Source organism: Chlamydotis macqueenii, chromosome 1, assembly GCF_036417535.1.
Source record: "Chlamydotis macqueenii isolate bChlMac1 chromosome 1, bChlMac1.mat, whole genome shotgun sequence".
NCBI classification, from domain to species: domain Eukaryota; kingdom Metazoa; phylum Chordata; class Aves; order Otidiformes; family Otididae; genus Chlamydotis; species Chlamydotis macqueenii.
This window is the reverse complement of record NC_141556.1, coordinates 101,197,222-101,225,075: the sequence shown is the minus strand read 5'-3', so window position 1 is coordinate 101,225,075 and position 27,854 is coordinate 101,197,222. Positions and strand designations below refer to the sequence as shown.

At 35.4% G+C, this 27,854-nt stretch overlaps 1 protein-coding gene across 1 annotated transcript in view; it reads left to right on the top strand.

The window, feature by feature from the left end:
- DCAF6 (DDB1 and CUL4 associated factor 6) overlaps nt 1-27,516 on the top strand; it is a 91,397-nt gene extending 63,881 nt beyond the window's left edge. Inside the window, exons 14-22 of the mRNA XM_086763197.1 lie at nt 2,398-2,513; nt 3,311-3,394; nt 3,569-3,890; nt 8,785-8,826; nt 15,075-15,213; nt 21,030-21,186; nt 22,775-22,863; nt 25,357-25,462; nt 27,076-27,516. Coding sequence (XP_086619323.1) covers nt 2,398-2,513; nt 3,311-3,394; nt 3,569-3,890; nt 8,785-8,826; nt 15,075-15,213; nt 21,030-21,186; nt 22,775-22,863; nt 25,357-25,462; nt 27,076-27,140 — 1,120 coding nt within the window. The 3' untranslated portion in view covers nt 27,141-27,516. The remainder of the gene's footprint in view (nt 1-2,397; nt 2,514-3,310; nt 3,395-3,568; nt 3,891-8,784; nt 8,827-15,074; nt 15,214-21,029; nt 21,187-22,774; nt 22,864-25,356; nt 25,463-27,075) is intronic.
- Nucleotides 27,517-27,854: the final 338 nt, after the last annotated feature.

The following is a 27,854-nucleotide window of genomic DNA, read 5'->3' as shown; positions in this document are numbered from 1 at the left end:
ACTTGTTACAAAAATCTGTAATTGAGGAAGTAAAGACTAAGTGAAAACTACTAAAACTTAACTTCATGTATATATTCTGACAGCAAGTACTTTAACAAATCTCTTGGGCCAACGTAGCACTGTATGAATGGCAAACATCAAATATAATACCAAAGGAGAATGAAGGACTAAACATCTTGATCTTTTAAGACTAATGGTAGCAATATTCAAAGGTTTAGGACAGTTCTGATAGAAAGGCATATTAAAACAAGCAGTACATGGGAAATAAACCAAAATTATAGGAACTAGAATGTATGTTACTCAGTAACTTTTTTTTACTTTTTTTTTTTTTTTTTTGACAGAATAAGAGGTTCTGGATACAGACATGGTGTAATAGAGAGAAACTGTCTGAATTTCCAGAAAGTATTTGATATTTTGCCAGATGTTGAACTTCTGTGCAACATGGGACAGATAGCTTACCATCACATTCAGTTTCTTTATCAATCTAACTTAATGGAGCTTTGGTAGTACATAGTGTAGTGTGGGTAGTGAGAGGAAGAAGCATTTCCTAGCAGGACAAAGTTGCATGGCATTGTCAGTTCACAGGCTAACTAAAAACATTGTGCTGAAGAATGGAATAGTGGAAGTAGAATGCAATACCATATTACAAAATGATGCCATTGAGAACAAATAACAAAAACCTAATCTGAAATTTGGAAGTGTTGTGAAAATGAATGGAGGAAGACAGGGACCTACCAGTCACTTCATTCTCAATATATTGCAGCTACTAGAAAGGCAAGTATGATCCTAGATGTCACCAGCTGGGAGACTTCAGCCAAGGAAGGGAATTATTGGTGCTGCTGTTCAACTGTGCTTTGCTTTGTGGCTTAGAATGCTGTGTGCAAGCCTTGTTTTCAAGAAAACTGATTCAAATTGGCAAAGGTGCAGAGAACTGGGAAAATAGAAAACCTGCTATGGAAGCAGACAGTAAGGCTTAATGTAACAAAAGCACGAGGTGTTATTTTTGCTTTCTCAAAAACATCCTCTCCATGTAACTGGTGGTGTGAAAAATAACACTGAAGTAAAAATCAAAGCAGAGTAATACATGAATGTAAAGTAGCATTGAGCTAGAAAGTAGATTTCTAAGAGTAAAAAAAAAAAAATCTTAGTGCTTAGGCTGTGATTAAATTCATAAAAATGATTATATCATAGGAAGCAAGAAATAGCAAAAATCCTCATCTTGGTGTCTAGCAGTACCCATCTTGTCTGTTTATTCAGAAACAATGCTGAAAAATCTTGATTTAGAAGAAATGTTGTGAGGGCTAACAAAAATTTTCTACATACTCCAAATCCAGTACAGCAATGAAACAGATTATTGATCATCGAGATGGGAAAAAGTTCTGATATTGAATGTAAAGAGTACTGAAGTCTAGGCTAGAGTCTCAAGAATCCAGACTAAGCATAAATTGTGCTGCATGTAGCACTGTAGCATATGAAATAATTTAGTAATCACATACACAAGTAAGAAGATACATGTAACAATACTGACTAAATTCTTGAGTGTCTTGCTTATAATTCTTGTAACTCGTCTTTGTTTCTGCTTTTGTCCAGCAATTTGCCTAAGTTTGAGGCCACAACACAGATATGGGACAGGAGAGAATGAGAGTGCTCAGGAACAAGACTTTTATCTTAGGAAATGCAAGTCTTTTCTAGAGAGTCTAAAACCATTAGTTTTGATGATTGACATTCAGAACAGTGGAGTTACATATTTCCTGAGGATTCATTTTCCTTCTTGTAAACAGAAATTGATGTTCCACAATAATTATCTAAACATGAATGGGGAATAAATCTGAAGTACCAGCTTATAGTAAATCTTGAGAAATTACATAACTCTGAGGACTGAAAGCTGGCATCAGAAGTCCATGTCTCAAAAGGTAGAGGAATGACAGTTCAGGGTTAAGAACCTGGAGAATTTTATCTGAATCAGTTTTTTAATTGGATGGGTTAAGATTATGTATTAGTACTCAGCTGACAGCTTGTAATGCATTTAATAAGATCTCTGATCACTTATATCTGTAAAAAAATGTGTAAGTCGTGAAAGAGAGCAAATCCTTCTGAGTTCTCACAATATTTTGAAAAGCAATGAAGAAATCCTTTAAAGGTTTGGGAGGGGGGGGAAGATAGGAAGGAGAGAACAGGGTTCTGTGATGCAGAGGAGTAGTGTGGGATGAGTGGCAATGGACATAAAAGAGAATTTTTAAATTGCTGTGAATGTTGTTAGTTGTAGCTGCTGCCAGGAGCTATTGAATTGTGAGATTGCAGTGAGAAAGATGTTGATGGTCAGGCTGTGCTATTGCAATGATCTTGTCTATCTACATTATTTCTAAATTTTTTTTTTTTTACATGTTACGTTGCCAGGAGCAGCACAAACTCAAGTTCTAGAGGGAGTGGAAGTCATTGCAAAACTGAAGGCCAAGAAGACTCTGTAAAAACAAAAGCCTCGGAAGAGTCAGGACCTGAAGGTAAAGAAACAAGTAAGATACAGCGTTATTTCTGTAATGTTAAGGTAAAAATTCTGCTTTCATATGTTCATGACTACTATTGAACACAACGAGAGTCTCATACACATGCATATAAAGGTAGAATACAACCATAATAGAACATGATTTTTTTTTTTTTTTAGGAAAGAAAAAGATACCAACCTGAGATAGGTGCACATAAATATAAGTAAAATTAACTTACACTGTCTTTGGTTATAAACCCATATTCTTTTTTCTTAAGGACATATTCTGACTCAATTTGTATTGAAAAAATAGAATACCTGCTCTTTGCAGTCATAAATGAATGCTAGGTATTTTGTTACAGTTCTTTCAAGTTTGCGCTGTACTTTGTTACATGTGGTTGTCTTGCTCAATTCGTTGCCAAAAGGGCAGTCAAATGACTGATTCTGGAGAAATTTTGTTTTTAAAATCCGTTTTGATAGAGGGAGAACTTAATTTCTGTCTTCAGAAATAATAGCTTTCAATAAGTGATCATCTGTTTCAGAAATATTAATGCTGTTTTTGCAGCTAAAGTTCTCATAGCATAGGATATTAAGGAACAAGAAAGAAATACTTTTCTCTTTGCTAGTTGTATTGACCTGAGCAATTAGTCAGGTTTATATATACTGACTTTTATGTAATTAGTATCCAAGATTTCTGTAAAGTGACACATGGACTTTGGAAGTGATTGTTTTCATTGGTTTGATCTAGGAGTGCTACTATCATTGCTTACATTATAGATGTGCATCTAAATGAAGTCTTCTGATTTAATATTAAGTTGTTTAATTCAGGAGTTCCTGATGAATCTCACAAGGAAGATGCAAGTGCTGAAGAAGTAAAAACTACAGATGAAACTGTAGAGACAACAGAAGCAAGTACGTATCTGTACTTTTTCAAATATAGTTACATGAAGAAGTAGAGAATTAAAAACTAAATTTCCAGTATAAACTCAATATGCATAATTTAACTTCTGTGACCATTTAAAATGTCTTCTAAATAGGCTATAATCATTAATGCTGTGACTTATTTTCCCCAATGTTTTCTGTTAGCTGTATCAGAGAAACCTGGTCCTGAGCATTCTGGAGTCCAACCAGAAGAAAATGGTCCCAGCGTTGACACTGTCTCTGGAAATGTAGAGGAAGAACCCTCCTGTGAAAAAAGTGTGAATCAAGAAATTTCAAGTCAAAGTACTGAATCCACTGCCAACTCGCTTGCTGCAAACGATGAACCTCAGCCACACCCAGAATCCTCAGGGCTTGCAACTCCAGACGAGTCCTCTACCAGGAACTCGGCTCTCCAAGAAACTGATGATAGTGATGATGATCCTGTTCTGATCCCAGGGGCAAGGTACCGAGGAGGACCAGGACACAGGTATGGGGAATACATATCTCTGCTATTGTGTGGCAAAATTAAATTTTTTTTAATGGAAGATCTAGAAAACCATTCCTCATATCCTTAATTAAAATAAGTTGTTCTTCGACAACTAGCCAAGAGCTTGTTGGCTGAGTCTAATTTGCCTATATATAAGATACGTATAGCTATATTTTCCCTCCTAGCCAGGCTAGCTTCTACAGATCTAATACCTGCTTGTGCTTATTTCTTGCCTGCTGAATACCCCAGTGCTAAATATTTGCAGTTCATTTTTCATTATTCTCCCTGTAATCAAAAATATAGAAAGCCCATAAATCTATGGACAAGGGCCTACATGTTCTTTTGACTCTACTCTAGATATTCTTACTTCGGCAAAGCAAGAGCTTTTAACTGTCATTGTTGAGCAACACTGTGCTTGTCTGTAGTACGTATGTTAAGGCTGATGTGTTCAATTTTTCATTCTTACTACTTTTTCTCTGAAGGAGAAACTCTGTAATCTTTTTCCTTTTGTTGCTTACTGAATATCAGTATGTACAGCAGTCAAAAAAAAAAAAAGGTAGATTACTAGTTGTTGTGATTAAAAGATGCATTTAGTAAGCTTTGTATATTTTTTTCTTGTAAAATATAAACAGCTATACATACTTGTTCGGTAATTGGGTAAACTTGGCCCCCAATTTGGTATTGCTGTTTTAATACCTTTTGTTCACCAGTTTCAATTCTTTGACTTTTAAAAAGCTGTAATAATTATTTAAGCAACATTTCTATCATTAGACTTAAGAAAATACCTTTTTTCACTAGTTTTAGTTGTTATGTAATCTAGCATCAAATGCCTTAACTTTACTCCTATCCTGTTCAAAGGCAGTTTTATCCTGCTAGTAATTTCTTACACGAGCAATGCAAATTCTCTGCAGCTAGCATTACAATATGTATTTGTTAGGAAACCAGAAAGAATTTAATAGTTGTATATAGAAAGGGTTTTAAATAATTTGCAGTTTTAAGAAGTCATCAACCACCGTGTTGTCAGTAGTGACAAAAACAAGTCAGTGGTTGCTTATTACATAGCACGAATAATTCTGCTTGCTAAATGACAGTTTTTATGAAAAAGCCAATATATACAGATTCTGTCTTAATACATTAACTTTCCCTGCAATACTAAGTAACTGTAGATAAATATCTAATGGCAGAAATAGTTTCCATTTCCACTGCAAAGCCAATGTGCTTTAAAACCTAGTGATTGAAGAGGCAGCTGTGAAAAGCCCTGCAATTTTAATCCCATTTCTATTTTCAAGCAGGATTCCTAGCTTCTCTTCATGCACCTTATGTTGTCTTTACGATGTGATATTTTTTTTTAGTAAGGTAATAAGAATGACAGTTCCAGGTACCATATAGCTGTTACAATTTCCCACTAGTGGGAACATCTTAAATAAAGTTACACTTCATCTGACATGCTTTTTTTGCTTCTTTGTGTGCATTGAGATTTCTTCTGGTAGCAGTTTAAATTTATCGTACAGGAAAGATAATTCAACTAAATTAATGATACAATTAAAATTCTTCATGCAACCCCCTGCTCCCTTATTCTTCCCCCAAATAAAATCTGAAAAAAGTTGCTGTGTAGTCAATACTGGTTTAGGATTCCCTCCAGGTTTTTATTACTCAGGTTTAATGCCTGACCATTTCATTTTGTTCCGCTTTTGTGTGTGTGCAGGTGAAGTTTTCTAGTTTAACTTCTGGGCAGTCAGATGTAGGTTTACATTACATTACCTCCTACTCTTCTGGCTTCAGGAGTTTCTAAATGCTGTCTGAGATACTGCAGAAAAGTAAGACATCCTATGTGTGCTCAAAGGAATTTGGATTTCCAGAGAGAAAACAGGCACTTGGTGATCTTAAAGGCTGGCTATAAGCCCTCTTATATTTACAGCTCATATGAAACAGAGTGAAAAGAACTGGAAGTCCTCTCAGCTACTTCTATGACAGCTGTTATAGCATAAACTGATCAAATTTATATAAAATCCCCCTGACCCCATAACTAGTGGGAAGCTACATCAAAATATTTCTTCTATAATGAGTATAAATTGACTAAAATTAGTCATTTTGTTTTGTGCTAACATACTGTTTTGATTGAAATAGTTTTTTTATGGCCAGTGCTTATCATCTCAGTGATGTTCATCCTGTCCACTTTCAGCTTTTGTCTCACTAGACTGAGTACCAAGTTTCTCTTACTCTTAGCAGTAAAAAATTGTGATTTTCCTGCCATGATGCTGATGTCTGTGCTCCTCCATGTTCCACTTCTTTCCTGAACATAGTAGACTAGAATTACACACTGTGCTGTTTGGATTTTGCTAGGAATAATGATATGAGTATTACTCCTGGTCTGAAGAAGTTTCTCTGAGACATGAGTGATCTGTAGTTATATCCTTCTCCTCTCTTGCTTATGACTGTCTCATAGTGGTTGCTTGTGGTCAGACTTAAGATCAGTTAGCATACTGGCATTTTTTTCTACTTTTCCATTTCCAATTAATATGTTCCCATCTTTCACCAGAAGGAAGCTCAGATGTGTATGGCTGTCAATTTTATACTACTGAATATCTACCCGCCCCTTTTTCTCAAGGTCCTACAATCCTCTCTGTATTCATAAAGTTACCCAACCTCATGTCCTCAATGCACTGCATGAGTACATTCCTACATCTTGCTCAAGAACTATTAGCAATATATTAAACAAAATTGCCTGCAAGACTGGTGCTTAACTCCACCAGTATGCTTCCTATAGGCTTATGTTTTCTATTTTCTCACTTAGTAAATTCTGTTACCTAACAATTCCTTTACTAAATCTCATCTTCTCAAGTTTATCTAATAATTTAATTTCCAGTGTGTCATCCTATGAGATAATTAATGGCATTAATATAGAAGTAATACAGTAGATTTTATCTCTCTAGAATATCTAGGGGAGAGCTGGTTTGGGTTTTTTTTTTGTTTGGCTGGATTTTTTCCTTTTCAGAGAATGTTATAAGGCTAGCCTTTAGTAATGTACCTTCTGTGAACCTATTTTATGTAGTGTGAAAAAAAAATGTTTAATTTTTCTCTAGGATAAAAAAACCAAATCACTCTTGCCTTCTGAAACAGAATGCTAAAAGCTGTTTGACTAATAAGTATTTTCCAGAATATAGCATTGCTAGCTTTTATCTACAATTTTAGAGAGGTTTTAGTTTACTTTTTTTTCTATAACTAGTAATAAGTTTTTTATATAGAAGAGAAACCCCACAGTTGGGGAAATTAAGATAAAGGAAAGTGTTTCAGAGTCATTTTCCCACTGTCAAGTACAACATTCTCCACTGAGCGAGGAGGGGTAGGCTCCTGATTCTGTATGCTCAAATCAGTATCTTAAATGTCCTCTTAAGGAAGAGATGTGGCAGAAATCCCCTTTTGATATCTATTAACAGAACTTGCAGTTAAATAAACTGAGAACTTCCTACTCCATCAGCTTCACTGATCTCAGTTTTTAGTAAGATGGGTGTAGATTTCAGATTTGTATATAGAACTTTTTCCATTTTGCAAATCTAATGCCTACAGAGCTTCCATTATTTGAATTTTGGGGGAGGCACAAATGCAACTTTTAATGTGTTTTCTTATATCATCTAACAAATAGATACAAAGGACATACATCTTCACTGTGGATGCTTAAAAATCTCAAACCACAATGAGGATAGGTTCTTACCAGCTAACCTGAAACTGAACTGGCAGGAAAGACTGTGCAACAGATAAAGAAACACAAATTTTGCACCTACTTTAATATTTTGAAAATAACTTGGAGTAGTAGCAGTAAAATGTGTAGAAATACCAGCATCCTTTGGCTGATCAATCGGTTAAGTCAACTGAATGTTACCAGGAATAGGTTAGGAATAGTTTTGACATACAAGGACATTTATTTGAAATAAATAATTAAGAATGTGACATCTCTTTTTTTTTTTTTTCTGTAGAATTTTTGCAGCACCTGAGCATCACTATAAGAATGGCAAAGACCATTCCTATATAGACTAAAAGAAGCTAAATAGTTATTTAATTTTTTAGTCATTGGGGTACTCAATATGTGCACTTTTTAAAAAAACAGTATAAGGAACTGCCCAGAATATTTCTAAATTAAAAAAAAAAAAAAAGAAATGTGATTTGTACAGCGGAGCAGTTTAGCTAGATACTCAAAAGAGAAAATAATCTTCTGGGCATTTTGGGGAATCCACAGGAAAAGATCGTTTCTCTTACAAATACAAGGATATATGCAGGTTTTTAAGTCTTGAAGTATGCCCATAGCATAACTTCTTTAAAACCTAACTAGGTCCAGCAAATTTAGTTGGAACAGAGATAGATAATATGGCTAGCCTTACCACGATACTTTGTAATCTAGAGGGGGAAGAAAAAAATCTATGCAAAATGTATGTTCTTCATGCACAGAGCGTGCAGTTTTCAATTGATTGATCTTAATTTTAACGAATTAGTCAAAACAGCTGTCTGAGGGATGCTTTCCTACTTAAATGACTGAATTAATTTTGTTTGGACTTTGATAGAAGCTGATCTATGAGTGGAGGCATAGAAAATAGAAAATGTTAAACTAGTAGGTTAAAACTTCAATATAAATGTAAAATGGAAATTATTATGCAGCTGCTTCCACTTCTGCTCTGATCTGTGAAGAATTACTGCATTTTATAAGATCACCTTTGTGTACTGTTATGTAATCTGAATACTATTTTTGCTGAAATCTAAGTAGTCTCACATACTAACACATTGAGGAGAAGGAGTCTTCTCAGTTGGAATATGTAGAGCACATTTTGTAATAGATGCTAACCATTTAAAAACATGATACCCAGCATTTTTGAATGACTTCAGTTGTTGTTCCCTTTACTAGATATAATATCAGAGGAACAGCGATAGGTGATAGAATAATGAGGTAATTAATTATTTTCTTCCTCCCCTTCTCCTTTTTATTGCCATATAATGGATTTATCAGGTTCTTGTTTTTCATGTGTTACTGACATTTAAAGAATTGCTATACTTTCGATGCTATGAATTACGGAGTATATTGCTTGAGTTATATTCAGCTGCATGTACTGCATGAAAATTGAAAAGAAATGGCAGTGTATACATTTAACAACCTATTAACCTTTTTATTGTGTGCCATAGAAATTAATGGAATTTGAAAAGTGTGTAGTTTGTGAAAAGCAGACACCTTTTTTTTTAAATTCAGCTGCTGAGGAACGCATTGTATTTGCATGTGCCACTGCTGACTTGCTTTGTCTGGTAGAGAGAACACTGAGTTCTGGACAAAAATATAGGAATACATTTATCAAAGACCGTTTATGTATTTTACCTGAACAAGGTCAAGGAACTGAGCATAATTATTAAAGCTAGATTTGATAATACATATTTAGCAAGAGACAATATTTCTTTTAATGAAGTTAAATGAAAAAGTCACTTGATCTCATATTCCTCATTGAAATAAGTGAGTGAATTAGTTGTAAGAACATATAAGGCAATTTGGGTAATTGGGTTCTGGCCGCACACCGTAAGAGGGAGAAGCTATCTACTGTGATTTAATGCCAAAGGCTATATATAAGGGAATGGGGCAAAATAATTCTAATGATGAAAATTAACATCTTTGCTTTGTGTGGCTGCAAAGGAAAAGACTCAGGCTGTGGTTTCATAAAAGACTTAGCCTGAGTCCTATAGTTTAAATGCCTACAGGGAAATAGTGCAGAAATGTATTTCTTTCTCTTATATTCCAATCTTAGCTGCAATTAGAATATGTGGATTTAGCTCAAGAACTTTCTTAAAGGTTTGGGAATCTGTATACTTTTTGTACTTTCAATTTCACAATAAGCATTCTTTCTACATTACACATCCTTACCATGGAGTTCTTTAGCTCTTCTGCATAGCCCATTAGAATATTTGTTTCATATTGCTATAAATTTAATATAAAAATGAATGACGCATTTAGCATAGAATTTTTTATCAGTGTATTTTTCTGTGATTTTCATTGTCATTCTGCAGCACATCAGGTGAAAATTTAAAAATGTTTTGTAGCTGAGAATAGTTGAAACACTGATTGTGTGGAAGGCTGGGAAATAACTTAGGATTGCATTACAGTAAACATTTCTTTTTATATGATCAGCAGTGAAATAACTTGGGCTTTAGAGTAGAGTCAGTGTGTTGTTAACATTATGGTTTTGTCCTTGTTTTTGAACTATCTTAATGCTTAAAATTTGGCAGCAGTAGTAAATCTCTTGCATAGGTTCAGAAGCTTCTAAAGGAACATAGTTATTTGGTAGTTAAAATCAGAAATGTAATCAAATCTTGATATGTAGAAAATGGATCAATTTTAATATGGTGGTTGTGGTTTAACCCCAACAGGCAGCTCAACCACACACAGCTGCTTGCTCACTCTCCCCTAGTAGGATGGGGGAGAAAATCAGAAGGGTAGAAGTGAGAGAACTCATGGGTTGAGGTAAGGACCAGTACAATGGCTTATTAATTAGTCACCTTCCTGAGATAGATTTGAGTGGATGATAACCAGCTTTGAGCCGGTTTTGGTGATGATAGCCAGCTTGTTAAGACATGTGGTTGGCATTCTTGGTCAGAAGCATGGTAGCTGGCAGGTGGATTCCTCTGCACTGTCAACAAAGAAATGACCATAAGACATCAGAGAAATAGGTTCCAAATTAATGGTTATAAGCCTTAGATTCCCTGCAGTTGTCTTGGATAGGGAAAATAGTTCAAATGGCAATAAGAGGGAAAAAAAACCTCAAAATCTTAACATGAAAGAGCGACGGAGAAAGAGCCAGGGTTTCTGGTACTTAGCAAAAAAGAGACAATGTTGGTCTGAATGTGAGTAAACTTGGAAACTTAAGAAGTGACAAAAAGGAAGCAAGTACATGTAAGCTTTACAGCCAACTGCTGCATCCTAGCTCAGGAAATGATTGGTCTGTGATAATGGTGTTTGGAAGAAGCAGGGTTATTTAGGGTACCAGATTAATTTTACGGCAGCCACTACATCTAGACCTCTAGTGGAATAAAGTTTGTAGCAGACTTCCAGTAGACTGTTTACAGATTCAGTTGATAGATAATTGTTCAAGTTTTCCTCTTTTGAAAAACATATCATTAATTTTGACTGTCTCTCTTCTAACTAGTAGATGAGCATAGTTGTTTTAAAACAAGCAGGGCTAGTTAGCCAGAAATAGTTGAGTAGCATAGATTGGAACTGAGGTCTGCAACTCTCTCAAAAAAAGTTTTTTTAAAAGAGCAGTATGTTACATATTGTGCTTTAAGAAACAAACAAACTAGTTATCTAATTGTGCAGATTGCATAGATTTTCATTTAAAAGATTCCTTATTACACTTCAAAATTTTTAAACATACAGAAAATACCCTATGTGACTGTATTTTTTTTTTTTTTAAGGCTTAACTTAGATGTTTACATCTTTTTCATTTCTCTCTATGTTTAATACATAGCTGTGGATCAGTCTGCATCAAAGGGCTTTTGTGGGTTTGGGGGTTGGGTTTGGTTTTTTTTCTTTCGAACCTATGTTTAATTGAAAGAATATAATGACTTCACTTCAAAATCCCTATTCCACTCATCTAGAGGTTAATTTAAATGGGCTTTTGATAATCAAGGTTTACAACAATCAACTTTGAAGACTTCAAATCTGGCTGATCATACAGGGAAAAGTTGTGCTCTGGTTCATGTCTATATTCTCACTGTTGGAAGTAATATTTTAAAATTATCTTTCCACAAAGGCACACTCCATTGAAGTAATGAAAGAACCATGCATCATCTTGGGCTCATTCTTACTAGGACTATATACACCAACCTTATTGTAAGATATTGCACTAAGGTACCACAAAATCTGGCAAAACACACTTGAAAAGGTTTTATAGCTGTAGACTAGGCAGTCGTACTGAATTACTGTGAAGTCAGAGCACTACCTACAGTCTAAAGGGGTAACTAAACTGAAGTTCAGTTTCATTGGCTTTACCAGACCTAATGTTTTGTGTGCCATAAAATTAATAACGTTAATCTATATCCAGCACTTCAGACATCTTCATTAATTGATGCCTGAATGTGAATACATAATACAACTGTATCAATTGATGGAGTGGCTTGAGGAGTGCCAACACGATGTGCATAATTTTCATTATCTGACACTTTATGCTTGGAAGAGTACACACTTTGGAAGGGAAGCAACAGGGGTTAGATTGGGCTGAACTTCAGAACAGTACGAATTGCACAGTGCACTTCTGTATCTGCTGATGCTCCGAGGGATTAAGCTACTATCTAAGTTTATGTTGGCACAGACAGGAATTGCTTATCATAAATACAAATGAAAATTAAAAAGCAAAGGAAACAAATATGTTAAATCTGTGTTTTGTTTTTTTTTTTCCTTTGTATGACTTAAAAAATTTATAGAAAATCTGTAATTACGAGAAAGTAATACCTTTCAGAAAGAATTCTTTTCCCTGGGAAGTTTTTTGTCATAAAATATCATTACATTGAGCTCATATTTATCTTTTCTGGAGAAGACTTGCCTCTGCCAGGTTCTTGCTTTCAGTATTACATTACTAGAGTGCCCGATAACAGTATCACAGTTATAGCCGTGTGTTCTAGTCTGCATTCTCCCTATTGAAGGTAATAATCAACTTTACAAGATAACTAAATAGAAATCCATTCATGCCTTTTAAAATAAGACCCAACATCAGGGTTTAAAATTCAGAGCAGAATTTAGTTGAAAGATAGTGTTTTTACCAAAAGTTGTTTCTGTACTTGTGTTTTTATTTAAAAATGCATAATTCTGACTGCTGAATAGTCTTGAGGTTTTTTGGTCATGTCTGCATTCAAGCTTAGGGGAGTTTAGAGGAGGAGATTAATTTTTATAGAGATGCTAAGATGAAAAATGCAAGAAACTACTTTGGGTTACCAATTAATTACTTTAGTACTATCATCTAATCCCAAGAATAGTTACTGCTACCTAGCAAGTAACCCTTCTGAAAGAGCTAGACAAGTCTACTGCTTTGTCAGTCCTAATGATGTTTAACTTCTCAGCTTTTCCACTGCATGTCTTTAATTAATGTGGATAAATACATTGAAAACACAAATAGCAATCATAGTAAGTGATAGCTGAAAGGCTAGCAAGCATGCTTCGGAAACCAAAAGGGTCTTACTGTGCTGAAGAGATGTGTGTGCTGTTTCCAAAGCTGTGTAATCACTGATGGGGTTGGTAGCAGAGTAGTTGTTATTACGTGATTCTTGCTTTTGCTTTCACACAAACCCCATCTTTTTAAAAACAAGTACAAAACCAAATACGTACAAATAATTGTTTGAAGTTTCCGGTATCATATACATACTACCTTTCTTTTTCCTTCACATAGAAGTAAACTGGTGAGGAGAATAGTTCTGTGATCTTTAACGCATAGTAGGTAAAGAACATGGACTTCTTTTTTTTTCCTCCATTGTATGAAGAATCCTCCTCTTAAATCTCTTGAAGATTAAAATTGAGACTCCATATATTATAAGGGCTAACTAACAAATACAGTGTATTTATTTAGTGTAGTACAAGAAGGAGGAACCAGAAACTTGCTTACATACGAGCTTTTGAGAGGATAGAAAACTCTCACAAAGGAAGTAGTAGTCTGTTTTTTTTCTGGGATTGTTTGCTAAACAAACTTCTAAGAAATGCATTACAATAAATAGTCCACTGTTAAATGAATCTCTTGGCTAGTGCTTACAAATTTCTTCTAGTTTCTATAAAAATAAGTATTAAAATATCTTTTAAAAGCTTAACTATATTAGATGATCTTAGTAGGACAGTTTGTGGGGCATTTTGTTGTTTTTTTTTTTTTTTTTCTAAAATCTGTATTAATGACTCATTACTTGCATTCATTTGCCTTCTTTGTCTAGCTATAGGGTAACACTTACTTTACCTTTATTTTTTTTGGTCCAACTTTCTCCTATGACAAAAACGAAACAAAAATCTAAGCAGACCACTGGCTGAGAGAACTAGTTATGAGATAGATCTGGTGGTTTAGTTTCTGGAAAAGAGGCCTTGTTGCAAGAGTCTCCAGGATCAGTGACTAAAACACCATGCCACATTACTTGCAGACACATTCAGGTTACTAGCTTTCTGGTAGCAGTGTACTGAAGCTGCAAATATATTCGATTCTGACCAAGTTTGCTTTTCAGGATCATATAAAGTCCTGTTATAGTTTGACTCATTGTGTTCTGCTAAAATCTGTACCTGCTCCTGAGACGGCATTCCCCTAGGAATGTTCAAGACCTCAAAGCTAACAACAACCTTGACACAGAATAAAAGAACAAAGAGAGTTAGGTGCAGGTACTGGGATGTGACAGTTTGGTTATGTCTGGAATTATGGGGAACTGCAAACTTAAAGCTATTTTTTTTTTTGTTATTCTAGGGAATCTTCACCTGTATCCCTCACTGCTAGCATATCAGATAGTTGCTACAATAGTTGATCTCAAAGCATCTCTTGACTTAGTAGGAGCTTTCTTAAAGCTGTCTAAATCTTGAGTCTTGTCATACAGAAATAGTGAAGAGAAATACATTTAACGAAACACTAGATCCTTAGTGTTCCTGCAAGGCAAAGGCAAAGGCTGATGATATCTCTCTTTATCCCAAGGATAAAGTTGTCTTGTCAATTACACGAACATGAACTATTTTAATACACACACACGCGCGCGCGTGCATACACACACACACACATATATATACATGGAGAGTGAATTAAGGTATTAATTTTTCAATTAACTTTTTCAATTTTTAAAATGTCTGGTTTGGCATAGATTTTTCACTTCAGAATTTTGCTGCCTCATTGTGGGTGGAGGATATCTCCAGCACTGAAGAATAAAATAGCAAGTGAATTTTGCCAACAACTGAAATTTGTTCTTCAGAGAGGGACTAAAATGTTGCATCACTTGACATTCCACTGTCTTGCATGCTATTCTTGTTCTAAGCCAGGATGGAAAAATTAAAGTCTGTAATTTTACATTTGGGGTAATGTTGATGTATGTTTCAAACTTATGGAGAGTGTGTTTGAGTGCCTAATTATTATTTTACGGTCTTCTTTGATAGCCCATTTCAGTGCTTACAGATGGACTTTAAGTAGTGTTCTCTTTGTCTGCAATTTATAGACGATCTGCTGTTGCCCGTATTCAGGAGCTCTTCAGAAGGAGGAAAGAAAGAAAAGAAATGGAAGAGCTGGAAACATTGAATATTAGACGTCCTTTAATAAAGATGGTTTATAAAGGTCATCGGAACTCCCGAACAATGGTACGAACTCTTTGTTAGTTTTGGGAACTGTAGGGATTTTATGAACTGAATCAGTGTAGCTGCCACATAGATATGCTTGTCAAAAAGCATACTGTAATGTATTGTAAGCACTTTTTCTTGTATATTCATTTGGAAGCCACATAACTTGCTCTAAATTAAAATTAAAATTAGTGTGACTTGTTCACCATGCTAGGCATTTAAGTTTCTTGAGATTAAGACTCTCTCCATTAACTTCCTTTGAAATCTTGGGATTTTTTTCATAACTTCTTTTTCATTTTGTTTGTCACCTTAAGTGGTATAAAATGTGCCTACCTTCAAAATTATGATTTAATCCTCACTTTCCCTTCCAAACTCTTTAAAGTTAAAGATTAAATAATAATTTTGAACAGCTTGGAAGGGAAAGTGAGGATTAAATCATAGTTTTCAAGAGCCTTGACATCTCTGAATTTAAAAACAAAAAGGAAATAGTGCTAGTTATTAAATTGTAATCTAACTACTAGTTACTCTGTCTTTTTCATACAAAATACTGTATTTTAAGAAAAATGCAGTTACTGTGTTTGTAAAGCAGTGGTGCATGAGAAACAAATGCTGTTTTCATTGCTGCTACATTTTTGCTTTTTACAGTGTTTTGAAGATGTGAAGTTCTCTGAGTATTAGGTGGTAATTTGTAGAAGTAGCAGGCATATTATTTTGCAGATGATCTGAGGAGTAGTCCCTCTACCTCCAAAAGCAATTTTATGGAGTTTGTGTGACTGGGGGCTTTGCTTACACTGGGGAAAACACTTCAGAAATGCATATTTCAGTCTACATAAGCAAGAAGACTTGGAATAAACTTTGATTAATGACAAGGAGTTTTGCACTGTATTTCAGAAATTAATTTTAATTGCTCAAAACCCCATTAGTTTAAAAATCATAGCATTAAACATTTCGTAGTTAAGAGAAACTAAAACTAAGCTTGCCTAAGTGGTCTTAATTCAGTCTCTTTCTGCTTATGTGTTCTTAGAGAGATTATTTCACTAATTTTGTTGTTTGGTTTCTTTGGGATGTGGGTTGGTGTTTTTGCTTTTGTTTCACATCAGCACAAAGGATACATACAATGGAAGATTAGTTAATTTTTCCCCGTTGGTTTCTATGGTGGCAAACTTTTTTTTAAAAAAAAAATAAAATTGTAATCAATATCCTCTTTCCTGCAAGGCAAAGGCAAAGGCTGATGATATCTCTCTTTATCCCAAGGATAAAGTTGTCTTGTCAATTACACGAACATGAACTATTTTAATACACACACACACACACATGCGCACGCGCGCACATACACACACACATATATATATACATGGAGAGTGAATTAAGGTATTAAGGTTATGCAGACAAATTGAATAATTCAGGTACTTCCTTACTTTTGAGAACTCAATTTGGCAGTCTTATAATTTTTTTAATAAGCATATTTTAATTATAGTTCTTACATTGTCAGAAAGCGAAGGTAAGTACCATTATATTGATGTTTGGTTGCACCACTGGCAGGATTGGAAGGTTTTTAGGTCCAGCATACAGATCCCTGCCATGTAACCTCTCAAATAATGTCATTAGAGTAGTATGTGTTACCGTTTTTTCATGAAACAGACCAGAAAGAATGGCAGCAGGGGGTGTGATGGTAGTGGAATGGTGGCGGGTGGGTTTTCTTGTTTCTCTTTAGCTCTTGGAGGAAAAACATGCTCTTGTGAGCCCAAGCTCCCTTTCTTTTCCTTCAAAATTTGTCTTTTGCCATGTGCCTTCAGTTCCTTGTCTCTCCTATCTCTTCCTCACTATTTTTCCCTCCAGTTCTACACTTATCTCCTTTCACAGATATGCCATTCTTCCTCTATTCCCCTCATCCCAATTCCCCCTTTAAAAATGTTGACTTTAAAGAAACTTTTCATCAAAGGAGCATCTGTGTGTAACTAACAAATGGCATAAGTTGCGTATGCATGCAGTAGAAGTGAGTGTGTATATGAATTTGAAAAACAAAGGTTTTAAATGTGAATTTCAATTCTTTTAATTTATGTGGTACTAAAATTAGATTTTATGAATATTAGAAATGTAAAATCAGCAGTTACTTAAGAGAATGCAAAGGAAGCAGGAAGAAGTCATAATTGAGAATTAAAATATAAAGGTATTTATTATTGGAGATAATTTAGAAGTACTTCTAACAGAATAATTAAAAACATTTATTAAGAGGAGCTGTAAGACAAAAGCTGCCAACAAATGAATATATTGGAAACATATATTTCACTACAGAATCCAGGAATGCAGTTTCTGTGAGTTATTTTTAGACATCAGGAAGACTTTATTGCACTGACTGCAATCATTGGTACATATTCTAAAGACAAAGATCTAGCAAGCCTGAAATTTAAAACTGGACATACTCATGCTGGAAATAAAGCACATATTTTTAATAGCAGTAAGGGTTCAACTTACTAAAATGGTTCTTTGTCATTGTGATTTTTAAATCAAGATAGCTGGGGCAAAGCACAGAGCAAAACAATATCTCTGCCCTTTTCTTCATTGTGTTTTCTGAGAAAACTATGCAAAAAGAAAGATATGGAGGCACTGTCCTCTTTAGAACTTTATTATGATGTGTTACTTGGAAAATAATTCCATAGTAGGATTCTGTATAAATAGTCTCAAACTCAAAATTCTGTCCCTTATGCTAGAGATATTTGTAAATACCAAAAATTAGGAAATTATTTTATGCTGATATTCAAACACTGGACGTCATCTGTGTGAACTCTGAAAGCTGCTGCGTAGGAAACTTCTGTTCACATAGGTATCTCTTTTGCACTGTGTTTGTCAATTTAAAGAGTTCATAAGAGGTACTCATACCTTTTTAAACAATTACATTGTTACATGTACATGTACAATTACATTTTTTCATTTCCAGATTCTTTTCTCCAGCACAAACTTTGGACTGTTGTGGAGCTTTCAGCTCACATCTTGTGATGCAGTTTTGACTGCTCTTGAAGCAATGTTCCTCCTCCCTCTGCCACCTCATCTAGCCTCCAGGACAGCAATGGAGAAGGATACTGCTGCCTAGCCTGTTCCTATTTTAAATAGTTTAACAATAGTTATTTTGATGTCCTACTCTGAGTAAAATCAGAAGCGATTTCTGAAGGAGATTGTAATCATTAGTGAAGGAAATGACCCATTCTTGTTTGTTCAAACTAATTGTTTAGTTTCATTCAGGTTACATCTTTTTAGGAAGGGAGGGCAATAGAGGCCTTGCCATGGAAAGATTATTCTACATTTAACAAACCTAGTAGTGGCTTCTTGAAAAAAAATATCCTAGGGTGGGTTTTTATAGCTCAGAAATTGAATAAGCCACATTATTTCAGGTTGTAATCATAAGGGTATCTTGAGTGTAGCAAGTGTAGAATAAGATCAACATTATATTTCAGTGAAATGGATATCTGATACTACTGCTGCTTTTCCTGATCTCCAATTTCTCTGTTGTTTACATGATCATTTTCCTTGTAATGCTACTCTGTTTCATCGGACAGGCTGCTTCAGCTGCCTTGAGTTCCAAAACTCAGGAGACTGCAGATCTAGGAAATGCTCTAGTAGTCTGGATTTTCCCACTGAATTAGTAAATACACAATTAATAAATAATACAGCATTTACTACACAAGTAATTATTTACAAATAAATAGAATTTAAGAAATAAAAATTATAGTCTAATAGAAATAATAAATATATTAATCCATTAAAATATAACTAATATGTATAAATTATTATCAGATAATATATTATTCTTATAATCCTATGACAATACCACGTTTTTGGGAGAGGGATGGGAACAAAGAGGAGAACAACGTTTAGATTTATTGACCTGCTTGTCTCCGGAGAGGTTTTTCAAGTCAAGTACAGGTCAAGTTTAGCTATTTTGTAATTGACTCTCTCTGCTATTTTCTTTAATTCTCAGAATCGGGGACAAGAGAGTCTAGCCATTTTGAGGGGCAAGATGGTTGCTTCATTAGAAAAGTGTTCACAGCATTGTTAGCAAATGCATATTCAGAACAATGGTGCTGATGATACCATGAATTTTTATGGAGCTTAAGACAGAAGGTTTAAATACCTACTGAATTAATAGCACTTCACACAAGGAAAGGAAAATAGATGATGTAATAAAACATTATATAGTATACTAGCCTAAAGCATGAACATACTGTTCCCTAAACCCTCATTTTCCTTTACCCAGAGGATGTTGTTCCTCTCTTCATTGCATGAAGAGAATGAGCAGCAGCTGTGCGTTGATGTCGGGGGAAGAAAGGCGGAATGAGACAGGAAGCCTTTACTGTATCTGCTGAGACGATCCCCCTGCTCCAAAGGAAGCCTTTTGTCAGCCTCCCTTAGTGCTGCCAGAGCTTCCTGGAGAAGCCCAAGTGCACACTGTGCATCACTTCATTGACTGGGAGGCACCGCAACAAATGACACAGGTGCAGTGAGAGCTGGTTGGTTTCCTGGAAGCCTTCTCAAGGACCTTGGATCTTTCTGCAATACCGTTCAGTCAACAGCACATCCAGCCCAGTTGTGTTCACTCACATGTTTGTGCATTTCCTCCCACCTTTTCTGGTTTATGAAAATTTCTTAAGTAATTTGTGCATCTTTTAAGTAAAAATTATTACCGTTTTATTCTCAAAGGTGTAGAATTTCTTCCTTCAAATGTACAGTTCTCCAATCAGAGAAGTCTTCCTTGACTGTTTTAATTACAGCCAATTATAATCCAGAGTCAAACTACTGTATTATCAATGACATTATAAAGAAGTTAGCTGTAGGCCAAAACCAAAGATCAACTGATTATAATTTCTGATGGATACGTTATTTAAAAATTAATATAATTTGTGTCAGTGCAAAGGAAAATTCCATAAACTGGCCCAAGATGCTAGAATGACCTTCAGTGTGAACAGCAGGCCCTCGAACAACTCACTGCCTTTGCAAGACAGGTTTTACCTTGCTGTCTAAATTTATACATGTGTATTTCTAAAAAAAAATTAAAAATAATAAATAGTCCATGTTAATGAAGTATTACACGTACTCTTTGCTGATAGCATGGGAACACTACTGATACATGACAAATGTTAGGCATATCACTTAAAACATTTTGCAAAGGTACTCATACTTTAACAAAGTAATGATAGGAACAACCATATAGAATAGGATGCATCATTGCTGCCTCAAGAAAACTGTGGTATTAATGGTTTGCTTGCAGGGAGAGATGCTTTTGCTCTCATCTACTGTTACTGTAATAGCTGAAGCTGAAGGGCTGCTTTTAACCAGATGCCTGCCTTGTTCAGTGGCTTTAATTTTGTCCTTGGACTAAGAAATCTTAGTTCTTATCTGACTGATTAGAGAGAGAGGAGAAAAAATTCCTAAGTTTGATTTCCTGTCACTCACTTTGACTTACCAAACTCTTTCCAAAAACTGTTTCACATACCCCTGTCTCCAGTATCATTCGTGTCATTTTGGAAAGTGACAAATCTGCTGTCGTGTGTTTCCAAACTGCTCAGCCTGCTTCAACTCTCCTCAACTCCTCTTTTTTTTTTTTTTTTTTTTTTTTTTTTTTTTTGTAGCAGCCACTTTGCTCTGGAGATCTTATACCTTTTGAATTTTCTTTTTAAATTATTTTTCTTTAAATGTTTCCTTTAAATTTTCTTAAATGTTGTTTCTGCACTTGCAGAGCTCTTACTTCAGAGGCAGTGTTATTGCAGAAATGGGAGTGTACTCTTTGATGTGCTTTCCAAGCTAGTCTTATAAAGTAATTGTTGTATTTGTTTTTACTGCAGATAAAGGAAGCCAATTTTTGGGGATCTAACTTTGTCATGAGTGGTTCAGACTGTGGCCATATTTTTATATGGGATCGACATACTGCTGAACATCTCATGTTGCTGGAAGCTGATAATCATGTGGTGAACTGTCTTCAGCCTCACCCATTTGACCCAAGTAAGATGATCATTTCTCACAGTCTGCCTGTTCAGGTTATCTGTAGTAAAGCATTTTAAATCTCAGTCTTAAATTATTTTCCCAGTAGAGCACTGTTAATGAACTATTGTTCATTTTTTCCCATATAAATCAGATAATACAGCTTTTAATTTTGTCTTTTACTAATGACCTTTGGCTCTTAAACCCTCCTTTACTCAGTAACGTCTTGGAATGAAAATGTTACTGACATAGTATTTCTAGAAAGTTAAGATGTAGTATGAAGAATCTCCATTTCTTGCTCCCCTCGATACATTAAATGTTTTCCATGGCACTAATGAAGGAAATATGGGGTCACTGAAATGCCAGCAGTAGTTTGGGAATTGTTATTGGAATCTGGTCTCTAACTTGGCTCTGCTGAAAAAATTGAGTAAAGTGGGTGTCTCAGTCTCACTGGCTTTTTCAGATTAGAAGAATGAATAAAATTCATAGAATTTCTATTAATTTGTCTTTGGGGGAATATATTATAGAAAAGATGAACCAAAGTAGTAGAAGGAATAAATTGTCTGACCTGTAGATCTAAAACCTGAACTATTATTCATCTTCTGACACAGTCAAAAAAAGTATTAGTGGTCTGCTTGTTTGTTTGTTTGTTTTCATAGCTTACATGACTGCAGAGTAACAGTCAGCTGTAAATAAATAAGCAAATAAAGTTATAGTAATACCAGAAGAGGCTGGGGTTTTGGGGTTGTTTTTTGGTTTGTTTGTTTGGTTTTTTTTAAACATTAATACTGCTCTACACTGTATAAGCTTTGAACTTTTAAATGCTTAATTGAAATTGTTTTCTTGTACGTGTTTGGAGTGTGTGACTAGGTTGGACACTCCTTCTGGAAGCACTTTTCAAAACGCCCTGTAGCTTTACTGATTTCTTGATGGAGCGTGACTGTCTCCCTGTCACACACTGAAAATATAATGAAGAGGTCATCCTCCTTGTAGGGCAGTTAATCTTGTCCAGTTTTCCAGTTACTGAGATCTTTCTATGGAATTTTTATTCCCATAGTAGTTTTGTGCAATGATCTAGAGAATATTCTGCAACTTTTTGTTTTTCATATTTTAGCGAGTGCTTATAAGAGCATCCATTGCTTCCTTATATTTGAATATCACATAAATTTTCATGAAATATACTGAAATTATCAAATGTCAAAATATGTTTGAAATGATCTTACTTCTGTCTTTGTATTTGGGTCTACAAAGCCAGTTTGTTATTAATGCATCTACTTATCAGGCCGTCAGCAGAAATGTATTAGTGGAGGCTGGGTTTATTCTTACTTTCTGCTCCTGTCTTATGTATATTGTGGTGCTTTTTTTTATTTTAAAAAGACTGTTTATGTTTGCAAGTGTTTTCTTTATATATATATTTAAAAATACATAATCTATAGCTCAGATCTCCTATGGAGACTTAGTAATTACATAGCTGTATGTTCAGCATGGGACCTGAGATGTGTAAGTAAATGCCTCAAGTGAAGTATTTTTCTTCAATTCCGGATAAGTGCAGAAAATACTGGTAAAGACCTAACACATTTAATTTAGAGTTACTATTACTTACTTCTAGTTCTGGCCTCTTCGGGTATTGATTATGATATAAAAATTTGGTCACCGTTGGAAGAATCCAAGATTTTTAACAGAAAACTTGCAGATGAGGTAAGAACCTTTCCTACTTTTTCACAGTAATGTTGCATCTGCCAATTCCATAGAAACCCTTGGTGCAAATTACTGATACTGAATTAACAGAGTTATTTAATGCTCAACAAATGAGCTACAAATAAAAAACCACACTTTATAACAGCTGATTTTCATACCATTGGCAGCACACAGAGGCACTTTGTATTTCATTAACTCTCCTAGAAATTACATGATATGTTCTGATATTATGTCTGTGAAAGAAGTTGGAAAAAGTATGAACAGTCAGATATAGAAGGAAAACTGGCAGGAATTAAGAAATGAAGGTACTGCCTGTCTTTAAACAAATAAATTAACTGAAGGAAATACAGTGATACACAGAAGAACAGGGAGGGCAAAAATTAATCCTACTAAATATTCTGTGGCATAAAAGGAAGTTAAGGTTAAGATTGCAAACTGGGAACTTCATGGAATAAAGCAAACATTGCAAGCCCAATCAGTTATAAAAGGCTGTATATATAGTTACGTAACACAGTGTTTTCATACCCCAAAAGCAATAACAGTGTATATCGCGACTAGCCTATGAGGATCATATAGTTGGCTGCTGAATAATCTTTAGTGATTTACATAACCTAATTTATTAAAAAGTTAAATGTTTTTCTGTAAGTAATATATTAGGGCAAATTTGCTTGTGGGGTGGTTTGGGGTTTTTTTGTGCAATCTTTTGGACAGCAGGGATATCATAGACTGAGTCTTCTTTATTATTATTTCTCTCTGTTAGTGCTATATATATTTAAAACAAACAGAAACTACCCCTCCATTCCCCTGAAAAAACCCCAAAGCATCCACTTGTGATTTTTGAACCCTTCCCATTATTTTAGCAGTAGTAACACTGAGTGAAGTGATGCTTCTTTGTATATTGTATGATAGTTTTAACCTATGATGTGTTTGAGAGTCTTTGGGCTTTAGAAATATTGCTAAACATAAATGTGTGTTAAAAGTAATTATTGTACAGATACTTTTGTCATTTAATTTTTAATAGTAACAAATTATTTATAGAGTTAATTATTTTTTCTTTAATATAATATGTAGAACTTCCAGAAAGTTTGACTGCAGGGGTTGGTTTTTGTTTTTTTTAATTTATCCCTGTATTGGAATACCTATGTAGAGGACAGGAGAGGTTCACAGAAATAAAATAGTTTTCACCATGTTAAGTTTGGCTAGAGTAAGTGTCCAATGTACCTAAACTGAATTTTCCATACAAAGGAAGGTCTAGGGAGAAATTATTGTGTTTGGGGAAAGTTCAGTATAGATATAGAACTGTATTTAGAACTTAGAGAGGCCATGCATGACCTTAGTGAATAGGAAAAGACAGCAGGGATGGGAACAAATCTCTGAATAGAGAAAAGCATTAGAAGCAGGCTGTCAAAAGGGTGTTAGTAATGATGCACTGGAGGAATAGGAATAGGTGAAACAGGAAAAAATGGCAGCCTGCTGTCTTCTCGGTTTGCTTCTTTTAGGGAGTGATCAGCTGTGAAAAGTGCCGGGCAAACAGATGAGAGTGCCAGAAAAGAGGTGCTTTGATTTCCCTAGAAGGCCTCTGCGACATTTGCAAGTGCATGTTCCTCACAAGAGGAACAGGCTTGAGAAGGAGTCTCAAGGGAGAAAAAGAAATGCATTATTATCCAGCCTTACAGCAGCTGATCTGAGAGGAAGGACTGAATAATTGTCAGACCTTGTCTCCACCTGAAGAATTTTTTATGCTTAGTGATAACAAAGGAACCTAGTCTAAAAGCTAAGAGACAAGCTAAGGTGTGGGATTAAAACTTGATGGCAAGGAGGTACCAAGAGGAGGGAAGGAGTCAAAAGAGCTAAAAGTATTGGTTAGTAAAGTTTTATTCTTTGAAACTAAGACAGTAGGAGCTGGCTCTTTCCAGACATTTTAGAGGGAAGTTGTAGATGTGTTCAGAAAGTATTATGGAGCTGAACAATGCTCCTGAACTGGGATAGAGTAGTTGCTTGTGTTCCTTGGATTTTCTCCAGAAGTTTCAAGCAGCATGAAGGTAGGAGTTTAGGGTAACCTCATCTCTTTTCCATCACACATTCTTGGCCAGTATTGGTGCTAGAACTTTGTTCTCTACAACAGTCTCCATCTGTAACAGCACTTTCTCTCATCAGTCATCCTTATTTTGTGCAAGATCTCATTTCCAAAAGTTTTTCTAAGTTGCTTGCCTTAATATCTACCATGCATGTGGACAATGGAATTATGATCTTACTAGAATATTCTTTAGATAGACAATTAGATATCTGTAGGCAGAGTCCACTGTCTGACTTTTCTTACCACATACAATTGGTGTAACTGTATTCAATAATAATTATTAAATATTAATTATTGTAATTTTGGACTCCGTAAATGCCTTTTGCATAGGAACTTTGAATCTACAAACCCATATTGATGCAGTACAATTTTGTGTTTGTTTTTTGATGCTGTTTTTTCCCCTTTTCTGCCTCCAGGTTATAACACGTAATGAATTAATGCTGGAAGAGACCAGAAACACTATTACTGTTCCAGCTTCTTTTATGTTACGAATGTTGGCTTCATTGAATCATATAAGAGCAGGTGAGAGACTTCTGAAGAGGTTGTCTGCTACACTGGTCTATGCAGGTGGATTGGGGAGCCATCAAGATCTTCAGCTGTCTGTGGCTACATTTGGGGTTGGTGAGAAGATTCAAGGGTTGTTCAAGGATCTCTTAGAAGCACTTAGGTATTGCTTCTTCAGTGTGAGATTTGCAACATTTTTGCAGCTGTTATTTTTTACCTCAAAACAAAGAGGAAGAGCAAAATATATTTTTAGATGTTTCTATACTATTGATCCTGACACAGCTTATTCATAATGTAGTACTAATTAGGTGTTGAAAAGTACTCTATTTTCTAAGGAATGATCTTTAAGATGAGTGCTGTGTGATGGGAAAGCTATTGAGGGTGACTGGAATGAGTTGTAAGATAAACGGACTGTCATTGTGGGCTTGGAATTGTCTGGGGACAAAGGAGGGTGTGAAGATATACAGGACTGTGGGAGATATTAATGAGGCTGCTGGCAGTTGCTCCTGAGGCAGCAGGTACTAGGATGGTCCCTTCAGCAAAGGGGCAATTCCCTAGGGGTGAAACTGGTGATATGAGGGGTTGCATGGAGAACCATTGCTGGGAACTGGTGTTCTTGGATGTTAGTGCTGAAGAAGCTGACTGCAGCTGGTTGATACTGAAGACGGAGGACAACGGAGAGACATCATACTGGGTAGGAAGCAAGGAGGCGAAGTTTCGGGATGCTGGTATAACATATGGGGCAGAAACCTAACAGAACTGTAGATGAGGGTGAAAATGACTGTAGATATTGAATATGGGGAGTCTGACGCTGGCTGAGCAGAGTTTTTGGCTTATAGTGATGAGGAGGAAGGAAACTGCCTGGCAGCAGCTGCTGCTCCTCTTTTCCCCTCTCACTGATCTGTGAGAGTGGGGAGGAAGCCACTGTATCCAGCTCAGTGGTGTGCCTCGCCGCTGCTGTAAATGAATATATTAAGTTTGGGTTTTTTTCCTACGTTGGTTTTTTTTTGAGTAAAATACTGAAAGAACTGCCCAACACTTGAGTTACAATGTTTTAGCAAAAATCTGTGTTATGGCTGGGTTGAGTATGTCTTAACCTGACAATGCATGTTGTTTTAGGATAGATCTTGAGCCAATTATGTTCCCTCGTACATTTCTGCATTTGTCTTTCTCTAAACATTTACATCAGAAGGTACTTTTTCTGATGTATACAATGACAGATTGATTCCCCAGCTTTCTGGAGTATGCAGGTATCTAACTGCAGATATTTTAGTTTCAGCTTTCCAGAACAGTGTTTCAATCCCTTGTATTCACCATCTCTTTTTAATAATATGCTTGCATTCATTTTTCCTGTGCTGACAGCCAGTCAGCAGCTATAAGGTTTTTTTCTTTTGTACACAAATTTCACTTTTATGCCTGGAAATCCTTTAGGGCTTTTATCCCGTTCTCCTTTCTTGTGGGAACATTTCTACCCAATCTCTGCTGTCAGTCCATATGGACTTTTTTCTACCATGTAACCCACAGCCACTGTGCATTGTGTAATAGCCCAGGGAGACAGTATGTTGTAAGTATTTACCAAAGAATGAAAACTTTAGAAGTTCTCTTTACTAAATCTTCTCTTTGTCTTACAGACCGATTGGAAGGTGACAGATCAGAAGGATCTGGTCAGGAGAATGAAAACGAAGATGAAGAGTAACCGGCAGTTGTGTGCAAGCACCTAAACGTTAATGGAATTTGTATAAGACATTAATTATATTTTTCCTTACAGAGCTTTAGTGCAATTCTAAGGTATTGCTTTTGGATAACCTAACCTTTTGTTTTTGAATGACTGTGTGCATGACTTTGGGAGAGTGTGCAAGTAAAATAAGCAAAAATGTTTTTAAAATGTTTTGCCATGTATGAGGGGTGCTAGAAGATGCAAAGTGCAATATTTTCCTTAACCTGCAAATGTGGGAGCTTGGATCAATGTTTTAAAGTAACTTTCATTATAGTAAAAACGTTGGTTCAAATAAATTTCTATACCTGCTGTTCGCATGTTTGTTGCTTTCTAATTAAAGATTTGGTTGTTTTAAGTAGTCTTATGTTTTTTTTCATTGTGTGACCATTGACTTATCTAGAGTTATAACCCCATTACTGCCCTCATTAGCATTCTTTCTTACAATGTTTGTGAAGTGACAAATACAATTATTTCTTACAGTGAGCACTGGGATTCTCTGCAACTCTGAGATCCCATGCTTCTCGGTTCTTGCATTTCCATGTACGTAACCCACACACACACACACACAAAATGATCCCCATCGGTCTTACTATAGTGCCACTTCACATTCTGCATGCTTGAATCTGTAGTGCTGGTGAAATAGTTGTGCTTCACTAATAAATCCATGAGTATGCTTTCTTTGCAACAGCAGCA